This window comes from Populus trichocarpa, chromosome 1, assembly GCF_000002775.5.
Source record: "Populus trichocarpa isolate Nisqually-1 chromosome 1, P.trichocarpa_v4.1, whole genome shotgun sequence".
Taxonomy (NCBI): domain Eukaryota; kingdom Viridiplantae; phylum Streptophyta; class Magnoliopsida; order Malpighiales; family Salicaceae; genus Populus; species Populus trichocarpa.
The window spans coordinates 12,035,699-12,058,280 of NC_037285.2; the positions used below are offsets into that span (position 1 = coordinate 12,035,699).

Below are 22,582 nucleotides of genomic sequence, written 5' to 3' on the forward strand. Positions count from 1 at the left end.
TAACCTGTAAAAAAGAATTAAAGGGTTACATTACTCTTGGTAGCACAACCTTTTAAAAAAATTCTCAAAGGTTGCGCTTATGCCAAAATTTGGTGTAGATAAATACTAATTTAAACTAAAAACTTAAAATTAAATAAAAAAATAATAAAATTAATAAAACAACTTCTAAGTATAATAAAAGGGTTTTTTTTACTTCAATTACAACGGAATATCACTATAAAACTAAAATTGTAGAATTTCTTCTAAAAAAATTAAGTTAATTCAATAATCGAATCAAAAAGTTATATCGTTTGAACCTATCAATCTGGTCCAAAAATATATTTGTTACACTTTCCTATGATCAAAATATAATAAATTCATGTCCGATTAATTGTAATTAACCTTCTATTTGAAAATCTCAATGATTGCACGCCGCTCCTAGTGAAACCTTTTAAGTTATTTATTTATTTATTTATTTATTATTTTTAAGGGTTGTGCAACCCTTTAATTATTTTTCCAGAATTTCAAGAGGTTCCACTACCAAGAATAGCACAACCTGCGTCTTGGTTGTATTATTAAGTACGTGTTTAGCGCTGCAGCTGCATTTACAAAAAAACACTATTATCATATGTTTGGTTACGGTCGAAACACAATTTTCTATTTGTGGGACCCATAACTATCTGCGTTTAAAACACAAGACAACCAAAAGCAACTTCAAGCTGCTTTGTGTTTGTGTTGCGAACTATGTTTATAACACAGTAAATAGAGGCCGCAAGAAAGAGGGAAGGAAGAAGAGCAGGAACAGAGGAAAAATAAAAAGTGAACAGCGGAGAGTCGGCCGTCGTGCAGGGTAGCCTTCTCTTCCCCTTCTCCTTCTTCTTTTTCTTATGCGCTTCCCTAACTTCATTGTTCTGCAAAGCAAACAGTTGTTCATGAATTAATTCATTATTCACATAGTGGAGAGGTCACACCTCTCTACTATGTGAATAATGAATTAATTTACTCTCCACCTCTGCACTGTATGAGATGAACAGTGGATGGCGTCTCTATTGTTTATGATTTTAATTTTTTTTAATTATTTTTTTTGTAAATTATTTTTGTCAACGGTGTTTTCTTAAGAAAAAAATTGGTAAAATTTGGTAGCCAGGCTTGGCTGGGAAAAGGGAATTATTGATTGATTTAATTCTTGCAGGGAATAAATGTTGGTTTAAGCAGTTTACATTTAAGTTCGTCTTCAAAATCGATAAGAATTATGTATAAATCGCATCGATATTAACTGATTAGGTTTGTTAATTATACTAATTGCTTACCTCTTTTCTCTTGATTGACCAACCATTTACTCTTTGCAACTTTCCATATAATTAAAAAATCTCTCCAAATTGGAGTACTAATTAATTTGATATTTAAGAGAATTAATTGCAACAAATTTAAAAATCCCAGATGGTTTCTCTTAATGCCTTTTTTTTAATATATTTGAGATCTAAGAGTATAATAATATAATTTGTTTTTAATTAAAAGCAAGAGCTCCATGCCTTGGACCTAAAACAAAGTGATGTGGCATTTTTTTTAACCTTTACTTTAGTTAACAAGGTCATGCATGCAACGTCGTTCCAGTCTATCAAAAATCAAAATCTAAATGTATTTTTTTTTATTTTAATGAAGAAAATAAGGTAGGGAAGGTGGTTGAAATTATATTTTTTAAAAATTATATTTTTTTTGTTTAAAATTAATTTTATATATATATTTTTAGATCGTTTTAATGTGCTAATATCAAAAATATTTTTTAAAAACTAAAAAAAATATTATTATGATACATTTCTGAACAAAAAACACTTTGAACTATAATTACTATCTCACCCGAACATTATTAAATATATCCAATAGAACTACGTTGCATGAAATGAAAGCATGACTTTGGTAGCTAAAAATCAAAATCTGCTGGATATAAAAACACAAAATGCTGATGAATTAGGAAAACTCTTTTAAGCTACTTAATTACCAATCTTTTTCTTCATGACAGGCTGACAGCCACGCACAAAAAAAAAACATCCAAAAGCTGCCCAGCACACGAGAGAGCAGAAGATAAGCACGAGGAACAGATGAAAGCAATGGGGCAGCAAGCATCTTTCCTGTGGCGCAAAAACACAAGACAATCAGCATCCCGCAAAGCTTCCTGATCTTGGATGGGTAGATATTGACCTTTACAGCTCGTCCTATTTGGCCAGAATATATAAATCTCTGTACAGATTCCTAGTCTGTGTGTCAAACTGTTTATATCAAAGTCTAAATCTCAGTTTAGAGAAGGTGGTATCGCTGTTTCATTCCATTTTCCTTTTTTTAAAAAAAAATCTTGATGATCCATTTCCATTTGTTTTTGTTGCTACGTAAATCCATGCACGGCATGATCCTATCTCGTTTCCCGCCGAATAGGACCTTCTTTTTTTTGCTGGCATTACCCCTCGTCTAACTCGGCAAGTGGAATATTGTTAAATAAAATGCTAACAAAATATTAAACAAAAAAAAAAGCAAATTAATCACACTTTTTTTTCTTCTAAACTGCAGATTGTAACGGGTAGATAATGCCTCTAGATCTCTGCTTCTTCTTTTTTCTCGCATGGAGTTGTTTAAATTTACAATCAGATATTGGTTTGTGGGAAAAGTTACAATCAAATATATAAATTTTAACAAAACACCCTTTCACGAGAAATAAAAATAGCTTATTGATGTAGCCCCACACACACACGAAGAAGAATTACCTTATCATCCAAAAAGAATTCCCCAGCTGTTCGAGCATTTTCATAAGCAAGGGATTCTTCCATTTAATAAAGAAAGAAAATGAGATGGAGTGCTTCACGTACGTGTAATTTCAAGCAAACGGTCGGAGGATTCTCTTTTTCAAGGTATAACCATAATTTCCAACCGTCCAATTCTCAATTAATTAGTACTTAAAAGTGCATTTTTATCAAGGTTTTATATCATCATTTTGCACTTGAAGTATCAATAACTCCTTAACTAAAGCATGTTTTATAATAACATATCTAATAATATAAGATACCTTTAATTTATGGTAAATGTTCATCTTAAATGCAGGCCTATCACATAGATGAAAGAATTGATTGATGAGTTGAAGTACTGAAATTGAAAGGACAAAGAGATGGCCAAACTTAGAAAAGAGATGTTGGTGCAGTCCAAACTGGAACATTGTTCGGTAATCGGGTGATATCTGGAGCTGCAGATCTTGGATTTAGGTCCATTTTATATGGATGGAAAGATAAGACATAGGCCTACAACTTTCATGTGGAGCCCAAGATTTAAAAAGGCCGTTTTCAAGTCCAAATTGCAGCAACAACAAAGAAGTCCGAATCTGTCCTGCAGCCCAGACACTGTTTAGTGTTCAGCCCATATCTCGAGTTCTAGAAGTCCAAATGATCTCAAATTTTTACCTTGGAAAGCTGAGACAATTCTCTAGAACTTTCATGATTTAAGTTTGTTCAAATTATGACGTCATCAATGACGTTTTTGGCAGACAAGAAGATAAGGATTGTCACCAAGTCAAGATGTGGCCACTCACTCATCAATTAGTCAACAAATCAATAGTTCCGAATTTTGGCCTATAAAAGGAGACATTTTCCATGTATTGAGGCATCTTGGTGTTCAGATCAAGATCATGCTCTTGCTCTCTCTTTATATTTTGTAATGCTTAAGTTTTGCTTATATTAATTTCTTGCTTATGCTTTTCATTTCCTTTCCTTGTTTATTTATGTTTCTTTCTTTCATTATGTGTTGCTAAGTTAATTATGTCAAGGTGAAAAGGGTACACTAATGGTGTAAGAATAAGTATAATATAAACTTAACATGGACCTTAATGTTGGATAATAACACGCTTTATATTTGTTATCTTGTTCACTTTTTAATACTTTGCTTGTTAAATGGTTAATCTAGATTTATGTTGTATAACACTTGGTACAACAAATACTTGGCACTTTCATAGCCCATACTGTATGGTATAACCGACACCTGAGCTATGAAAGGAACTTGATTTGTTGTTAACATAAGTTATAATCATGAATGTCTGACAACATTTACAAGTATTAGCATTATTCGAATAAGATAACTAATGTAATCATGTTAACAATTTGTAATCCGATTGGAACCTCCTTTGTGTGTGGTTTCCAGTTGAGTAATAAAAAGAGTTTATACTATACTTGTTTGAAATACCATTAGTGGATCCTCTAACCTTGACAATTGTTTTATCCTTGTTTAATCCTTACATCAATATCACATCTCAAAGCTCTCTTTAACTTATTATTGTTGTTATTGTTGTTGTTGTTGTTATCTATAATTTATACAATTAACCTCCCTGTGGTTCGACCTCGGTCTTGCCGGGTTATTTATTACTTCGACACTCCTGCACTTGGGAGAAGACATCAATCTTTTGGTCGTGTCATCAATCAATTTAAAAATAAATTCTTCAAAAAACGTTGTTTGTTAAGAAATTAATTTTTTTTGTTTAATTTTTTTTTAATATTTTTAAATTGTCACTACCAGAAATTCGCTAAATACCAAAGGATTTACCGACGAAATATTTTCTGTCGGTATTTTGAGGTCGAAATTACCGACGGTCATTTTCCGTCCGTAATTCAGTCGGTAAAAACCGACGAAAACTTTTCCGTCCGTAATTCAGTCGGTAAATACCGACGGAAATTTTCCGTCTGTATTTTACCGACTGAATTACGGACGGAAAAGTTTCCGAATTTAAAAAAAGGCGAGTCGCTGACGTGGAGGTTTTGGCGGGTTATTTTTTTCCGACGGAATCGCCGACGGATTCAAAAAGACTGCCCGTACAGTGCCCGTAAAGTGATGTGACCGGTTCGCCGTTTAAATTTCCGACGGACTCACCGAGGGATTTGAAATGGCAGATCCGTACGGTGACATGTCTATGTTTCCGTCAGAATCACCGGCGTAATAACCGACGGAGTGTCCGTCGGTAAAACCGTCGGAAAAAGTTAATATATGACAGCTCTGCCGACCCTCTCATCCCCTATTTCTCCTTCTTCTTCCTCATCCCAACTCTCCTCATCTGCAAACAACCAGGCCCCCTCCCCCCCAAAAAAAAATCTTCCTCATATCAGCACAACAAGTTATATTTCTTGAAGTTTTGTGGTCACAGCATCCGCGCGTGTTCTGATTTACCGACGGATTTTATCAATTTTTGTAAGTAATTATATCTTTTTAAATTTTAACATTTAATTAAATGTCAATTTTATTGTTTTTTAAGTATATGTATTTTGTTAGTAGATGTACATGTTTTATTGTTATTTCTCAAACAAACTTGTAGTATATGAATGTATAATTTTGTACCTGTTATGGTTTGTTTTAGATTTTGTAAGATTGTATTTGTTTGTAAATTGTTATTTCTTTATGGAATTACCGAATTACATGTGCTATTTTGAAATAATTAATAGCTTGCTTAATGGGCCCGTTTAAAGTTTTATCAATGGTATTGCGGAGTGGTAATTTCTGTAAATGTATATTTTTTAATTCGTATGAACGTTGATAAATGATAATGAATATTTAATATTTATGAGAAGTTGTGATTGGTTTGTTGGATAATCTCGAGTTAAAGTAATATTTGTACAAGTTTATTTACCTAACTTAGTTAATTAATACATGATGTCATCATAATTTTATAGAGGTTCGATATAAGTCATGGATGATCGTTCATGGATGTATCGAGATTCACCCCAAGGATTGCGGAGGATGGATTATTGTAATGGGGTTCAGGGTTTTATTAATTTCGTAACATCTATTCCCAGAAATTTTACTGGAGGCGGTATTAGGTGTCCATGCAGGAAGTGTGAAAATAAAAAGTATCTGCATCCAGATGTTGTAATGATGCATCTTCTACACAAAGGGTTTATGGAGAATTACCAGTGTTGGTATGCACATGGAGAAGTATTTGTTAGCGAGAGTGAGAGGAGAATGGAAGAAACGGTGGTTGGGTCTACTTCTAGTGCTAGCAACGTGCATGAAACGGCAAATGACAACACTAATCCTTACAGAAATATGGTTATGGATGCAATGAGAATGAATCAAGGTAATGGCAGTCAATGTCCAATCGTAGAAGAAGAACCTAATGTAGATGCAGCTAGGTTTTTTGATTTGTTGAAAGATTCTGACGAACCATTATGGGATGGCTGCACGAACCACAGTAAATTATCGGCCGTAGCACAGGTGTTCACCATCAAGTCAGATCACGGGTTGAGTGAGGCCGGGTATGACAAGATTATTGAATGGGCAAGAAGCATTTTACCTGAAGGGAACAGGCTGAAAGAGAACTTCTATGCTGCGAAGTCCATGATGAAACCCCTCGGTTTAGGATACCAGAAAATTGACATGTGCCCTAACTTCTGCATGTTATACTACCTTGATAATGTTGAGATGACCGAGTGCATGACATGCGGGCATTCCCGTTACAAACCTAGAACTGGCAGGGGAAAGACTCTAGTGGCATATAAAAAACTTGGATACTTCCCGATCACACCTAGACTGCAGAGGTTATTCATGTCACCAAGGACTGCTGAGCACATGACATGGCACCAAGCACACCATGCGGTTGATGGAGAGATGGTTCATCCTTCTGACGGCGAAGCGTGGAAACGCTTTAACAGTGTTCATCCTCACTTTTCAGCTGAATCAAGGAATGTGCGTCTTGGGTTGTGTACAGACGGATTCAACCCATTTGGGTCATTTGCTGCTCCTTATTCTTGTTGGCCGGTCATACTCACAGTTTATAACTTGCCACCGGGAATGTGTATGAGGCCGGAGTTCATGTTTTTATCTACTGTCATACCCGGTCCAAGAAGCCCGGGGCGGAATATAGATGTTTGTCTTCGACCGTTGATTGATGAGTTGGCGCAGTTGTGGTCCTCCGGAGCTCTGACTTATGATATATCGAGGAAACAAAATTTCCTTATGAGGGTGACATTGATGTGGACTATCAATGATTTTCCAGCTTATGGAATGCTTTCTGGTTGGAGCACGCATGAGAAACTCGCATGTCCATACTGCATGGAAAACAACAAGGCATTCACGCTAGCAAATGGAGGTAAAGCTTCTTTTTTTTACTGTCACCGTTGCTTCTTGCCACTTCATCACAGGTACAGAAAGAACAGAAAAGATTTTTTTGTTGGCAGAGTTGAAAAAGATGTTGCATCCACGCGTCTTTCTGGTGAAGAATTGCATGATGTTGTCTCAGAGTACGGTGACATTGTGTTTGGCCTTCAATCAGGAAAGCAAAAGTTTCCTGGTTTTGGTTTGACCCATAATTGGGTAAAGCGAAGTATCTTTTTTGAGCTTCCTTATTGGAAGACCAATCTGCTTCGCCATAACCTTGACGTCATGCACATCGAAAAGAACATGTTTGAGAATATTTTCAACACCGTCATGGATGTGAAGGGGAAGACAAAGGACAACCTCAAGGCTAGATTGGATATAGCTTTATACTGTAACCGAAAAAATATGGAGTTGGTTTATGATGAGTCACGGGTTGCAAAACCAAGAGCAAGCTTCGTGTTGGAGAAAAACGCACAACTGCTAGTCTACAAATGGCTTAAGAGTCTGCATTTTCCGGATGGACATGCATCGTACATATCAAGGCTGGTTAATATAGAGGACTGCAGATTGTATGGAATGAAGAGTCATGACTGCCACGTGTTTATGCAAACACTCATCCCATTAGCTTTTCGTGATTTGTTGCCAAAGGGAATATGGGATGCACTCACGGAGATCAGTCATTTCTTCAGAGATATATGCTCCAGCAAGTTGAATGTTGATCACATTGAGAGGCTTCAAACGAATATCGTCGAGACACTATGCAAACTTGAGATGATATTCCCTCCATCATTTTTTGACTCAATGGAGCATCTCCCTATACATCTACCGTTCGAGGCAAAAGCTGGAGGACCGGTCCAATATAGATGGATGTACCCATTCGAACGGTTAGATATTACAGTTGCAATGTAATTCATATATTAAAGTATTTTATATGTTTTTCTTAATTGAAAATACTTGATTAATATTTCAATGCAAGTACTTGTTTAATCTCAAGAAAAAGGTTAAGAACAAGGCGCATTTTGAGGCTTCGATATGTGAGGCCTATATTGTTGAGGAGATCTCAACATTTATCTCGTACTATTTCGAACCTCATCTGAGAACGAGAATCAATTTCGTTCCACGGCATGATGATGGCGGTGAAGTGCCTTCCAGTGGGAACTTGTCAATATTCTCCAATACTGGACGACCCACACCTAAAAATGCCGTAAGAGGAAGATATTTGTCGGAAATAGAGTTCAAACAAGCACACAACTATGTTCTATTTAACTGTGATGAGCTGAGACCTTTTATTCAGTAAGTTTATACTAATTAAACTTTGTTAGTAATATACTGTTAATTATATATTGTAATATCATACACTCATTATCACTTGCAGGCAACATCGTTAATTTTTGCTCTCCAATAACTCATAGCTGACTGAATCCCAGATCTTTCAATTACAAGATGAGAAGTTTGCCACGTGGTTCAGAACACATGTAAGCACTATCACAAACTCATTATAACTTGCAAAATTACTGTACGTATGCATGTCATTACGAGATTCTCGTTCATTTACTGTTTATTGATGTACATTACATCAAGGTTTATCAAATGGGAAGGAGTGCACCTAAGTCATTGTCTTTACTAGGCCTGGGGCCTGAAAGAAAATGTAAGTGCTACAACGGGTATTTTGTCAATGGATATGTTTTCCATACTGAAGAATACGGGCAAGCAAGAAAGACATACAACAGCGGTGTTTGTGTTAAGGGATCCACTAGTAGTGAGTTAGAAGTTGACTACTATGGTAGATTAGAAGAGGTCGTCGAACTACAATATCATAAAGAGCAGAATATAGTGTTTTTATTCAAATGTTATTGGTATGACACGACTGACAGAGGAATCAGAGTTGATCTGCACTATGGTCTGGTCGAAATCAACTCAAAAGCTAGACTCCGCAACATAAACGATGTCTTTGTTTTCGCAAAGCAATGTCAACAAGTTTATTACACATACACCCCTTCATTTAGAAAGGATCGATCAAGAGTGGATTGGTTGTCCGTTTTAAAAACGAAACCCCGGGGTCGTGTCGAGGTTGTTCAGGATGAGAACGAAGACACAAGTGTGCGAGATGAAGTCTTTCAAGTTAGTGAGGTGGTTGAACCATATCGAGTTGCTCCTTCGATTGAATTGGAAGAAAATTCAAATTTTCGTGTTTTCGATGATAGTCTTGTTGATGTTGACGCAGATGAGTTAAATTTTGTTTTGAGCTCTAGCGGACAACCAAATATCGATGAAGAAGATGATATTCATATTGAAGATTGCGATGAAGGTGATGACAATTCAATTGATGACGAAGAAGAAGAAAATTCTGACTAACTACCAAAATGAAGCCCTATGTAAAACCCTTTTTTACATGTAATTTAGATTATGAATGATATATATATTTTGAAACACAAAATATTTATCACTTGAAATAATTAGTTGAAATGCCACAATTATGATGGATAATATATTTTGTGACATGAAATAATTACTTGAAATGCCACCAGATTACAGACGGCAACACCGACGGCCTAATTTCGTCGGCATTTCACAGAGAGTTCGAAAAAAATTACTTGAAATGCCACCACATCACCGACGGCCACACCGACAGCCTTAAGTCCGTCGGTGTTTCACAGAGAGTTCAAAAATAATTACTCGAAATGCCACCCAATTACAGACGGCAACACCGACGGACTAATTCCGTCGGTGTTTCACAAAGAGTTCGAAAATAATTACTTGAAATGCCACCACATCACCGACAGACACACCGACGAATTTAAATACGTCGGTAAGTTGTCGGTGGTTTAATTTTACCGACAAGATTACCGACGGACTGCGCGAATTTCAAAGGGTTGCGCATTAAATGCGCCTCTGACCGCGTAATATTGCCGACGGAATTACCGACGGACAACGAAAAATATGGAGGGTCATTAAAAATTTTGGTGCGAAATTTAAAATTTGCCGGCGGATTTTTAGCACATCACTGACGGAATAAATTAAAATAATAATTAATTTTATATCCATCGGTGAAGCCGTCGGTAAAACTACCATATAAGTTCAAGTGACCGCCCGTTCAGTTCATTTTTTCTTCTCCTTCGTTTCTCACCTTAAGCTTTTGATTTTTTTCCTCTCCATTCTTCAAAGCTTTCACCTCCAATCTCTAGTAAGTTTTCTTCATCATCTTCATCAGTTTAAAAGGTTAGTGTTTTCTCTATTTCATTTTACTTTAATAGTTTTTTTTTGCTATTTTTTTGGTTATTGTTTTTTGTTTTGGTGTATTTTTTGTAATGTAGATAAAGTCTATAGTTTTTTTTTTGCATAATTCATTGCTAAAGTATATAGTTTTTTTTTTGAATTTTTTGAATATTTTTTATTGTTGTATTGGCATAATTATTATTAGTTAATTTGTTGAATTTTTATTGTTAATGTTGAATTTACCATAGAATTAGTAATTGAATATGTTGGAATAATTATTAATTTTACTTTATTATTGCATGATTTGTGTTTAATTTGTTCCATTTATTTTGATTGTTATTCTAGAGTTTTTTTTTTAATTTATTGTTTTGTTGTATTGGCATAATTATTGAATAATTACTTGAATTGTAATTGTTAATGTTGAATTTACCGTAGAATTAGTAATTGAATATGTTGCAATAATTAGTATAGATTGGGTAAATTGGTTGTGGCTATTGTTAATATGTGCAGGTTTGTGGTTTTGGGTAGTATCCGTTATAGGGGAGGTGCTGTCGAATTTTTTTTTTCATTTGAATTTAATTATATAATTATTTGTATCAAATTGTGTAGATGCGTAGAACGAAAACCAGAGCTGGTCGCTTAGGTGCGGTCGCAGCTAGTTCGTCTAGCAGCGAGGATGATATTTCCTTAGGTGCCTCTCAAGAAGAGGCACCTACACCACCTGCGTCGTCAACCGATGTTGCCTCTTCCAGCGGTACTTCACAGCGCAGAGGCGGCGTGCCTTCGCAGCGGAATCAATTTACCCGCAAGTACGAGACACAGTGGAAGGACGACCTTTCAATGTAAGTTTGTTAAGGTTTTAGTTTTTTAAAAAAAAAATTACAACATAATTTATCAAGTAATCACTATTGAATTTATTTCATTTATTTTCAGGTTCACAAACATTGAAGCCGCCCGAGTAATATCATCGGCGTTTAAATCGTCGATGGAGATTCCATTGTTTCAATGGAGTCAGATATCCAAGCATCCTGAATGGATGCCTCAAATCAATGCATGGTTTAAAAGGTTTGAGGTTGGTATTAATTTATAATTTTCAGCTTATTAATATAATTGTAAATAAATTATTATTTTTATTTAAACTTGTTTATTTATACAAAGCACAAATTCTGCTGGGACATTGAGCATAACGCTGTTGTGAGGAGGGTGTGGGAAAATCACGCGGCAACTAGGTAAGATCGAAAACAATACAGGATTTTTTAGACAAAATTTTATGTTTCGAAATGTAATTTTTGGTTGCGTGAAGCAGGTTGCGTGATTTTTGGTATGAAGCACAGAAAAAGGCAAAAAAAACCGCGAGGGATAGGGGTTTCCAAGGCTGGAACGATGTTGCGGTTTGGAGGGATTTCAAACCGATATACATCCCGGAAGATATATGGCCGCACTATCTTGAGCACGTGACGTCTGAGCGGTTCACACGACGCTCACAGTCCGGTGCTGGCAACCGGAATCGGCCAATTCATGGCGGGGTGACAACTCACACTGGCGGCTCCGTTCCGTTTGCTGCACATGCGAAACGGATGGTAAGATTAATTTAAATGAAATATATCGTTAAATTCAGTTGTTGTTAATATATCTTTTTTCATTATAGGCTGCGTCTCTTGGACGTGAGCCGAGCCCGATGGAGCTGTTTGTGGAGACGCACGTGCGGAGTCAAGACCGCCAGAAGGGGGCGCAACAGTTCGTTGATAACCGTGCTCAGTATTTCGTGGTATGTTTGTTCAACCATTTTATTTTGTAAGTTATTATGTAAGTTATTATGTTTATTGTATTGAATATGATGATTACTTCTTTTTTTTTATTTTCAGGAGACCTATAATAATCGGTTGAGGGAGAGATACGGGGACGATACTTTGACCCATCCGGAATTCGATCCGGATTTGTGGATGGAGGTTGGCTCGTCAGGTGGACCCGATAAAAATCGGGTTTACGGGCTCTCCAACACTACGGCCGACAACTTGCGGTCGACCCGTAGTTTTTCAACCGTTGGGAGCTCCCAATCAATATCGAGCTCCCAATCTAAGGAGTCCGTGGCTTTGCAGCAACTCACCGAGAAATACGATAACCTACAAGCGGAGTACGCACAACTCAAAGCGTCTCATGCACAACAAAGAGCGGAACAAAGAGCGGAGTCTGAGCAATTCAAAGCGTCTCAAGCACAACAAAAAGCGGAGTATGAAGCGGCTCAGGAACAGCAAAAAGCGGCTTATGACCAGCTTTACGAAATGATTATGAAATTGTCAAATAGCGGAACATGTGCGCCTAATCCTTTTTGGCCGTATAACCACCAGCCTCCGCCAGGATCTCCTCCTCCTCCTCAAGCTCCATCATCTTTATATTAATTTGTAATCAACATTATTTACCTTTAAAACTTCATTTATTATTTTTCTTGAAACATATTCAGTTTGTAATGAATATTATTTAACTTTGTTTTTTTTTTATGTTTAATAAAAATTTTATTTGCATAATTGGTTTGTATAACAATTAATTTATATAGTTTTATATTATATATCCTAAATAATTTTTTAAAAACAAATTAAGAAAAAAACTATTACCAAGGATTTCACCGACGGATGAATTCGGTCGGTATTTTAAACTTTCACCAACAGAATTACCGACAGAATTATTCCGTCGCCATTTAACAGTAGCTTCTACCATTACCGACGAAGTTACAGACGAAAATATTCCGTCGGTATTTCATACATTCACCGACCGATTTAACGACGGCTATTTTCCGTCGGTAATTGTAACGTCACCGACGGAATGAAAATCCGTCGGTATATTTCAAACGGGAATCTTTTTTTTTTGGCGCGCACGTTCCGTCTGTAAAACCGTCGGTAAATGTTTTTTTTTGTTTTTCCGACTGATATACCGACGGAATGGGGAATCACCGACGAAGGTAAAGCCGGCGGACGTATTCCGTCGGTGATGACGTCGGTAAAAAAATCACCGACGAACTTCTAATCACATACCGACGGAATTTTTCCGTCGGTAAAACTGTGAAATCTTGTAGTGTGTTTTGATGTAGTGATACTAAAAATAAATTTTAAAAAATAAAAAATATTATTTGAAACATTTCAAAATAAAAAAACATTTTGAAAAATACTCATTATCATTCTGATTAAGAGTAGAACAAGATACTTGTATCAACAATAAAAAGATTAAGAGCAATCGGGATGAAAACAAGAACAAGTTGAAGACAAAACAGTTGCTTTCATTACCTACTTGAGCTCTTGGACAGCAAATCAAACACAAAAAATCGTCATCTAGAGCTATAAATCAAAGGGCTACCACTAATCTCAAAGGAGAGGGGAAGGAGAGGGGGGGAAAATTGCCACCGGTGATACAGCTTTCCGGCACTAAAATATTGTAGTCTAGTAGGACACATCAGTGGTCAATACTCAATAGTTTGAGGTCTACAAGGCAGGCAGCAGCACCTTCCTTAAAGGCTAGCATCAAACCAAAAACAATGACTAGAAAGGAGGTGCCCACTAGCCACCTTCAGTAGCATCCATGTCATTTGCCCACCGACATTCATTATTATTATTACTAACATGTACTCCAAGGCTTTTCGACTTTGGCGTTTTACTATTTCACTCTATCAATAAATAATGAAATGTTTTAGATTTTTTTAATTTCATTCTTGAGATTGTTTGTGTTTTTTATTTTTAAAGTTCAAACTTAGTTCTTTTAAAGTTTTATTAATAATTTATTTTAATTTATTTTTTTTTAAATTATTCTGTTATATGATCCGGGTTTAGCAGGTTAACCCGGGTTGATAGAGATTATTTTTTAATTGATTTTTCATTTTAATTTTATCATTATCATTTAATGTTAGATTAATTGAGAATTAAGTTTTATTTTTTTATTTGTTTTTCATGAGGTTATCACAATCTTATAATTCAGATCACGAGTTTTGAAGTTAGCTTAATTAACTCTAGTTTTTTTGGGTTCTTTTTTAAAATGTTTTTTTTTTATTTTATCTTTCAACATCAGGTTGATTGAGAATTTAACTTTATAATTATTTTTTTATTTTTTTATGGATTTATTTCAGTCTAATAATTCAGATTTGACAGATTAACTCGGGTTAAACTCGAAACTTTTTTTTGTTTTAAGCTTCTAAAAATATGTTATAATATTAATATTAACAAAAATTAATAGTTCTCGGAAAAATACTGATCTAGATAGAACGGAACTTGAAACGATGATGCAGAAGAACTCGACGATTCAGACAACCTACCAAACCTTAAAGATGGTTTCGGTGGTTCTGCCATGTTGTTCTAATGTGTTGAACCACCTAATGCCAACTTATCCTCGAGCTCATCAGCAAGCTAAACTTTTTGAATATGTGTGATTATTGAGGGACAGAGGACCCTGTTTGTCTTTCTGCCCTATAAAAACAGAAAATTGTGTTTGCAGGGAACGGGAATGGCTCCGAAAGCAGAATTAGATCCCTGGAGAGAGGAATCTCTATACATCTTCCTTCCATATCTTTTGCTCTAGTCAAGTTGTCACTAGCTTTGCCACAGATACAAGTAAAATGTCTAAGATGCGAAGCAAGCTCATTAAAACTTGCAATTCTCTCTGCGTAGCATACTTGTGATTTATTTGTTTCTGCGATTTATTTGTTTCTGCTCTTATCTTACAAATAAGAGTCGTCTTTTACTTCAAGCCAGCAAAACTAATGGACATTTATACCATAGCTCATAAGGGCCATCTGGACACTTGTTTTGCAGCTATCTCCTATAAAACCTTCATCTGGGAAATGAATTTGTGATCTTCCATTGTCTATAGTGAAGCCCTTAAGCCAGATTTGGAATCTTTTATCAATTTTTAAAACTAGATGATAAATAATGCTCCTCACTGATATGAGACTCACAAATCTCATGCGAAAAAGAGCCCAGAAACACATAATTAAGAGACAAATAGAGCTAAAGACCAGATCAATTAGCAGGAAATCAAATTGAATTTACGATGCAAGAAGCTATACGAGAAGTGGAATGCTAGTACAATAAAACTCCACTTAAAACGAAAACGAATTCACCTCTTTTTCTATAGGTAAATCAACCACTTCTCCAACTTGTAGTGATTTGCTAGCATTTTTCTGGTGGCACTCATTGCTGTGGATGAAGGGGAAGAAAAAACAGCAATTAAAATCGATGCCTGGAAATTTGTACTTGCATACTTTCTGCAAAACTCGATTTTTGGTATTGTATGCTACAACAATTCCTGGAAGCTGCAAATACATGGTCTCGGAATCTTCAACATAAGCAAAAGGAGATATGTTGTGAGGCTCCCACTGATTACCAAGATAGAGAATATCAGGATCCTGTTTTGCCAACTCTTTATGATCGATAGTATATACTAATGCCCACCTGAATTTTTTGCTGTCATAGACATTATTGTGTGAGTAGACATCATGCTCATATTCCTTGAGGAGATTCCAGGTATGAACCCCATCAAAATCAGTGTAAGTGTAGTGTACTCTCCCCTCAGATTCCCACAAGCATCGCCTGTAAGTCATTGTTGATTGCCAGGACCAATCTTCAAAAACATTTGGCAGTTCAATTACTTCACAGTAATCATCTTTAACATGATAAACAAGCAACCGTCCACTTATTTCCCAATGAATAGCTCCATTGGAAAAAAGTGGGGTTGCGTTCAACTGAGGAAACTCACAGACAGGTACTTCAACATTCAAAGACAAACTCAAGGGTTGATGGTTTCTCCAAGCCCCAGTTTCGGAAGAGAAGATTTCCAGTTCAATATCATCAGGAAGCGGGCCCAAGCCATTCTCTTCATCTTTGAAAGCATGTACAAGCATAACCTGATACTGTTTTCCATCAAAAGCGAGACCTGACCTGATGACTTGCCTGGTAATACCATGCGGTGGAAGAGTCACAGACTGCTTGGTAAAGGGATTGAATACATGATAGTTGAGCTGATTCTCCCCAAAACTAGACAATAAAAGCAAGCCATTAGATGAAGAGATAAAATGCAGATAAGTGCTGGTGGAGAAATTAAGGGAGTTGTTGATACTGGCGCCTCCTGTTTCTTTGTCAATGTCTAGAAAAACAAACTGAGACGACCCTTCTTCAAACTGATAATGGCAAACGAGACCCTTTGCGCCCATATCAGAAATAATGCTGGAACAATCTGTCTTCTGATCCTCCATGTTTGCTAATGACAAATAGTCTTGCTACTACCATTAATCTTATAAAAAATAAGTCAAGGTCAATATTCCAATAGCTAGCTTTATCTACTCCCTCTGGAAAAAAAAAAAAAAAGTAAATAAATCAATGAAGACCTGTTAGCACAAAATTCCATTGACTTACCTTCCATGTACCTTACAAGAAGATTCCAGTAACCCAAATCACAAGCAAAGAAATGTTTCTAGAAATCCATTTTATAATCATACCAACTATTATAAACCGACGCTTCAATGACGCTTTTCAGACTAGCAATTCAATTCCAAATGGTTTGCGCTCGGAAACAAGGAAATATTATAAACGAAGTAAAATGAAATATTATCTTCCTTTTTGGATGTATATTAAGTAAACGATTAAATAATTACTTGCTGCTCAAGATGGTTAAAAATGAACAAGAAATGGGCATTCTTCAAGTAGAAAGAAACGGCGAGGCCAATATTTTGTAACTGTTTCAAGAAAGAGCGCTATGGAGGGGGAGGGAGAGAGTGGTCGGCGATGAAATTATGAATCAGTAAAATGGTGACTTCGCAGTTTTAAGTCAAGTAATTAATAACCGTTGTCTAACCCCTAATATATATAATTAATGATTTTAATTTCGGTGGACTAATTTGTTATTACCGTACGGACATATTGCGTGAATCTCCTTCGAGTATTTCGAAATTACAAATACTGCCCAAGATTTCTTGAATTCCCGACCCTTGACTAAAGAGTTTAAAACCTTGACCAGACACCCTTCTCCCCAACCCAGGTTTCAACGCGCACAAGAGATTTCCAGTCGGGTTCTTCAAAAAACAAATATTAGATGTACTAGGAATTATACTCCAAAATTTTAAGACAAACTATTAAGGTAGATCATACATCTCTCAGGGCATGAACAGTTCAGTAAATAGAAGGAAACTAGTGCTGACATCACAAAAATCATGTCTTTCTTAGACCTGGTTTCCGTAGATTGCTAGATCAAAACTTTTGAAGATACTAACAAGTGGGAAAGGCTGTGATATAGGAACTCCTGAAGGATGTCTATTGTACACAAACTCATACAGAACTCTCACACCCTCGTCCAGGAAAATGGCCTGCAGAAACCAACTTGGCAAGATCCAAGAAATCATCACATGATGGTGCAACGACTCCTTTCCTCGGTAGGCTGTGCAGCTGCTGGCTGGAGCCTGTGTGGCTCGGATGGGTTGTATGAGAACTCTGATGTATCAAGCCCATACTGGTTTCCATGCAGCAAAGAACAGCAGTAGAATCAGAATACGCACCAGAAAGCAAAACAAATTGATAGATACATAACATATATATGTACAAGTGATGAAAAAAGACATCAAACCTACAAGTACTTTATGCAAAACCAAGATGACGAATTACCATAGATACATAATGACGCTACTAGAAGGGGGGGAAAAAAACAAGATGATGGGATTTACCATTGATACATAATGGCACTACTAAAAAACAATCTAAATGTTAAACCACGAAAATGATCTCATATGAACATTCCAGAATCAGGATGATTACGTAACATGAAGATGTGCTTGTTTATACTCCATCATGTCTGCAGCAAACACATCACAACCAATGCAATAAAACACAGGATCAAGGTGTAACCGATGTTTAATAGTTCTCTTATAGTCTGGAATTGTTGTAATTTTACTCAAAAGGTCACAAAACTGAATTCCCAATGCTTCAAGAAAATCCAGCTATAGTGTAGAACTTTGCCAACACATATCACATTAAATGGTGTCTCTAAACAGAATGACCTATATGGCTAACGGCAATAGAAACATGCAATATTACCAGATGGAGAATCAAACTTTCACTAAACTAAATTTCAGGAAAGTCAAACCTTTTCCCTCATTCGTGTACTCCAAGCATCATTTCTGCCTGGACGCTGATCAAGGGTTCCGGTAACAGGCACTCCTGCTGCAGGTGCTGGTGGCCTGTTAAGCAAAGGCTGCCGGGTCTGTTGTCTGGAGGCAATGAACTCGTCGTCGCTATCATACTCTACAGGCCTGTTTGCTGCTCTAACCACAAGGGTTAACAAGAAAATCAAAGCCTGCAATGACACAATGATTCATTGTAAACAAGCTATTAAGAAGCTCTTTGATTATTTGAGTGGGAGAGAGAGTTCAAAATCATACAGAAACAGATACATCAAACACCATCTCCCAGGTCATAGTCTTGAAAAAATCAATCCCAGTCTTACCGATAGATAATTATATGGTTCATGAAAATATGGAGCATTCATTTTCAGTGGAGGGAAATGTCGTAGAGAATTAAGTGCACTTTCACATAGAAATGTCCATGAGAATCTTTAAACCTCCATGGAAACTCCAAACATAAACTGCCCCTCGATACTAGATTCTCTTGAATTTTTTTCCTGTTTCAGTATTCCTTACCTGAAATCTGATTTTCTTAATCTATGTTTTTTTAAAAAAAAAAAATTATTTATTTCCATAGCAAAAGAAAAGTTCATGGCATTAGTTCAAGTGACTGATTTGCCATCAATACTTTGCATCCATTAACTAAAGAAAGCCATCATGCTTTAACTTCAAAAGAAATTGAGCACATATATAAACAGAGTCATAAATACAGAGAAGATGCTTTGGGACATGGTTAGCACGTGAACACAAGAGGGAAGATAACCGTATCATGCAGTTTAACTTTCTCTGAACCCAACCTTGTGTAAGAAATTCATAAAAATGTTAACATCACAGAACCTGCTGCCCAGTTTCTGATTCTGTCTCTCTGTAAAGTACCAAACCCTCACAAAAACAAAAGGTGACATTTCATGCTTACCTCCAAAATAACTATTCCAAGAGCAACCCATCTGACAATGTTCCAGTTTTCTTTGAGGAATTTATATATCATGTCAAAATCACCACTTTTGTCAGTTGGGAGTACCTGAAGGACAAAAATTAAACCACAAATTTAGATTACTAAAGCGCATTAAACTTCTAAAAATCAGTTAAATAAAAGGCTCACTTCTTTCCAGCTTTTGTCAAAGAATATGAAGGCTGCACATCCCAACTCTACCAATATCAACAAGATGATCAACACTGAATACTATGTTGGTTTAAGGAAACCAATCATCATATTCATAAACCAGAAACTCGGAGATCGTATAAACTATTCCTCAATCATGTGACCTTTGGATAAGCTTAATATTTAGGATTTAATTTATTGACAAGTAAGTTGTCCACTCTACAATTATAGAGATGATGCAAACTAAAAACTACTGTAGCATTCACAAGGGAAACTAAAAGATGACATTTTTAAAAAAAAAAAGAGATTTTAATGAGATAGAAGAGATGAGAAAAGAGAATGACACATCCAGCTGCAAAACAAGCCAAAAGAAACAAAACAGAAATAAAGCAGCAAATGTTTTCCAATCTCTTTGTACATTAGTTAAGAAACAAAATCATAATGCTTTTACTTTTCAGTGAAAAGAGATTGAGAAGACACTCTTTATCGGTCTGAGAGATATGGACAGATCACTTCTGATGCTATTTTACTTGGCAAGAACCAAAGAAAAAGAAAAGATACATCTTATGCAGCTATCTTTCCAGCAGGTAATTGTTGTTGCATCAAAAAATGGTTGTTAGGCACAACTAGTTGCTGATGAGTTTAAAATAAATGTGTAATTAGGATACACAAGTCAAGCAGCATCCATTCCGTGTTGCAGCTCCAATACAACCAAAACAAGAGATGACAAAGAGAATTACTCCTACAGCAATAAATAAATATATGAACCTGCATAAGAAATGGATACAAAATTAGAATTTGGAGATTTCAGTCAACCTTGAAACTAATAAGCAAAAATATGTGTATATTCAGCAGCCAGTGTAGATTCAATTAGCTAGTGCAAATGAATTTGCAGGTTCTCTTCTTCATTGCCAACAATTCCCCTGCACTTAGTAAAGGAAAAACCTATTGACTAAACTTGCATTTAGTTTACAAAATTTAGCAATACCCTGACAACTAACCTCAAGAAGGGGAAAAAAGGTACATCTTTTTACAGGCATCATTTTCTGAGAGACTATTTAATTGTAAAGGGCACATCTTATGGAAATAATGATATTTTCAAGCCGAAGTAGTATAAGTTTGTATTACTCTTTTGGGAGTCCTATTCTTGATTGAATTAAGAGTGCTGAGAACCAAGTGCAAAATGCAGAGGACCGAGATCAGAAACAGAAATAATGAGTTGGGATGGAAAACTGATAGATGAGTATGGTATGTTATTGCTTTCCAATATTATAATCATCACCATAACTACCCCACCACCACTTTCCAGTTTCCAACAACACTATTATACAATCACCATCACTACAGTGAGCACCACTACTATCAATAGCATACCAGCATCACAGTCCCTTGAACACCATCAAAACAATTTAATTATTCGATCGTCCAGGATTATCGTCTATGCTATACACGCTTGTTGCTGTTTTAGGGTCTGTATCAATTATGTGATGCAACAAACAATTTAGTGTGGTACGATGAAACGATAAGGCGTTAATGAAACTTGTAGGATATTTGTTTACTGTAAATTTCAAGCTAATAAACATACTTTTTGCACTACAGTTAAGTGATGACAGCCAACTGGATTTCCAAATAACTTTTCTGATTATTGAAATCAAAACTAGGATCCACCCACATTTCACCAACTCAACCAAGGCCTGGTAACAAAAGCCCCGGAACCAATTCTAGCAATGCTTTGCAAGAGATTAGTGGAAAACAAGCCATAAAAGAAACTAAGTTCATGATGTTTCACATCAATAAAATTACATAATGAAAACAGAATTTAACTATCTGTCAATCTTCAAGAGAATGAGAGGGAAGAGAGTTAAAACTTGTTGAAAGTGGCTTCCCTTCTTAGAGACTTTCAACCACTTCAACTCTGTTCCCTGATTTTTTCAAGAGCCCGATGGAGCTTACACAAGGATCAAACCCGTCAAAAGTTCAATGACCCATCTCCTATGAACTTAATTTTTACAATTCAAACCAAGCAACAGGTTTATCAACCACAAATTCAAGCACAATTACGCTATCAACAACAACCTTAAAGCGCAAATCAAAATCACCAGAAACAAAAAGGCCACATACCAAGCTTTCGGAAGCTTATCAAGGATGCTTTCCGAAAGAGACACGGCAATAAGCATGGGGCGGCCAAGAAGCGTCAAACCCTGACCATCACTCGGCGTCGACACTAGGCCCACATTGTCATCCGCTCTTTTATACTCAACAAACAAGTAGATCCCATAACCAATCATAGCCAGACCCACAAGAGTCAGCAAGAAGTTAAGGAGCTTCAGTAGGCATTCCAAGAACCCTTTACACGCCATTTTCCGTATCAAATCCCTGGAACTTCCACTGAATCTCTTCTTCTATATCATCAGCTCACTCACCTTCTAACTTCAATATCGAAACCCACATTAACAACACAATTACTTAAAAAGACTAAACACCATATTTTCGCCAATATATCAGAAAAGAAAAATCTTCAAAAAATCACAGATTATAGAAATAATTCAGATTAAAAAAATTCAGAAATCAAAAGAAATTATAAGGTAGATCCAATACTTGAGATTTTAGGATACAAAAACCAGTTTGCTCTGTCAACTACCAGATATAAAATCGAGAAAAGAAAAGTTATTTTTTTTCTTTTCTTTTCTCAGCAACCAAACAGAAACGTCAATGAAAAAAAGCATAACCATCAAAATGATAGAGCTAAAATCCGCCTTACCAATTAATTTATTTGATAGAAAGAAGATCAAGGTGAGGTAAAATTAGCGTGGATCGTGTTTACGATAGTAGGATTATTTTAAGAAAATAATAACTTACAGTTTTAGAATATTGGCCGGTGGATTATTTTTGGGGAGCTTTAATTTTGGGAGAAACACAGAGATATGGAGAGGGAGAGGGAGAGGGACAGGGGAGGGTGAAGGATGAGGGGAGGACACCTTTACTTCTTTTGCTCCTCGTGGGTGAGTTGGCAGTTTGTC

The 22,582-nt window shown here is 36.1% G+C and overlaps 2 protein-coding genes and 1 long non-coding RNA gene across 8 annotated transcripts; 1 reads left to right on the forward strand and 2 right to left on the reverse strand.

The window, feature by feature from the left end:
• The first annotated feature begins 11,399 nt into the window (after positions 1-11,399).
• LOC127905782 (uncharacterized) lies at positions 11,400-12,077 on the forward strand. Its single transcript, XR_008060113.1, has 3 exons — positions 11,400-11,540; positions 11,618-11,891; positions 11,960-12,077. It is a non-coding gene; the product is annotated as an uncharacterized LOC127905782 (long non-coding RNA).
• Positions 12,078-15,315: 3,238 nt separating this feature from the next.
• On the reverse strand, positions 15,316-17,214 carry LOC18094203 (uncharacterized). 2 transcript variants are annotated; one of them, XM_024585610.2, is made up of 2 exons: positions 16,048-17,214; positions 15,316-15,912 (listed from the first exon to the last, which is right to left on the reverse strand). In XM_024585610.2, the coding sequence occupies exons 1-2, from the start codon at positions 16,541-16,543 to the stop codon at positions 15,392-15,394; spliced, it is 1,017 nt and encodes a 338-aa protein (XP_024441378.2). In that variant the 5' UTR covers positions 16,544-17,214; the 3' UTR covers positions 15,316-15,391. The 2 variants fall into 2 exon arrangements, with proteins under 2 accessions (XP_024441378.2, XP_024441382.2); XM_024585614.2 differs by having other exon boundaries at positions 15,316-15,667; positions 15,744-17,214.
• Positions 17,215-17,357: 143 nt separating this feature from the next.
• LOC18094204 (tobamovirus multiplication protein 2A) lies at positions 17,358-22,582 on the reverse strand. Of its 5 annotated transcripts, none has more exons than XM_006368381.3 (7): positions 22,422-22,582; positions 21,684-21,992; positions 20,231-20,330; positions 19,563-19,643; positions 19,377-19,481; positions 18,424-18,633; positions 17,358-17,793 (listed from the first exon to the last, which is right to left on the reverse strand). In XM_006368381.3, the coding sequence occupies exons 2-7, from the start codon at positions 21,920-21,922 to the stop codon at positions 17,686-17,688; spliced, it is 843 nt and encodes a 280-aa protein (XP_006368443.2). In that variant the 5' UTR covers positions 21,923-21,992; positions 22,422-22,582; the 3' UTR covers positions 17,358-17,685. The 5 variants fall into 5 exon arrangements, with proteins under 5 accessions (XP_006368443.2, XP_024441391.2, XP_024441402.2 ...); XM_024585623.2 differs by having other exon boundaries at positions 22,324-22,545; XM_024585634.2 differs by having other exon boundaries at positions 21,684-21,988; positions 22,324-22,540.

Bases quoted from the DNA above. Each gene is read 5' to 3' on its own strand.
- LOC18094204 (XM_006368381.3), bottom strand. From the start codon at position 21,922: ATGGCGTGTAAAGGGTTCTTGGAATGCCTACTGAAGCTCCTTAACTTC. The intron at 20,331-21,683 runs GTATGTGGCCTT...TTTCTTATGCAG, and splicing joins GATAAGCTTCCGAAAGCTTG to GTTCATATATTTATTTATTG. The intron at 19,482-19,562 runs GTGAGCCTTTTA...TTTGTCCTTCAG, and splicing joins TTGACAAAAGCTGGAAAGAA to GTACTCCCAACTGACAAAAG.
- LOC18094203 (XM_024585610.2), bottom strand. From the start codon at position 16,543: ATGGAGGATCAGAAGACAGATTGTTCCAGCATTATTTCTGATATGGGC. The intron at 15,913-16,047 runs GTGAGTTTCCTC...ATGTTTTTGAAG, and splicing joins GAATGTTGAAGTACCTGTCT to ATTGGTCCTGGCAATCAACA.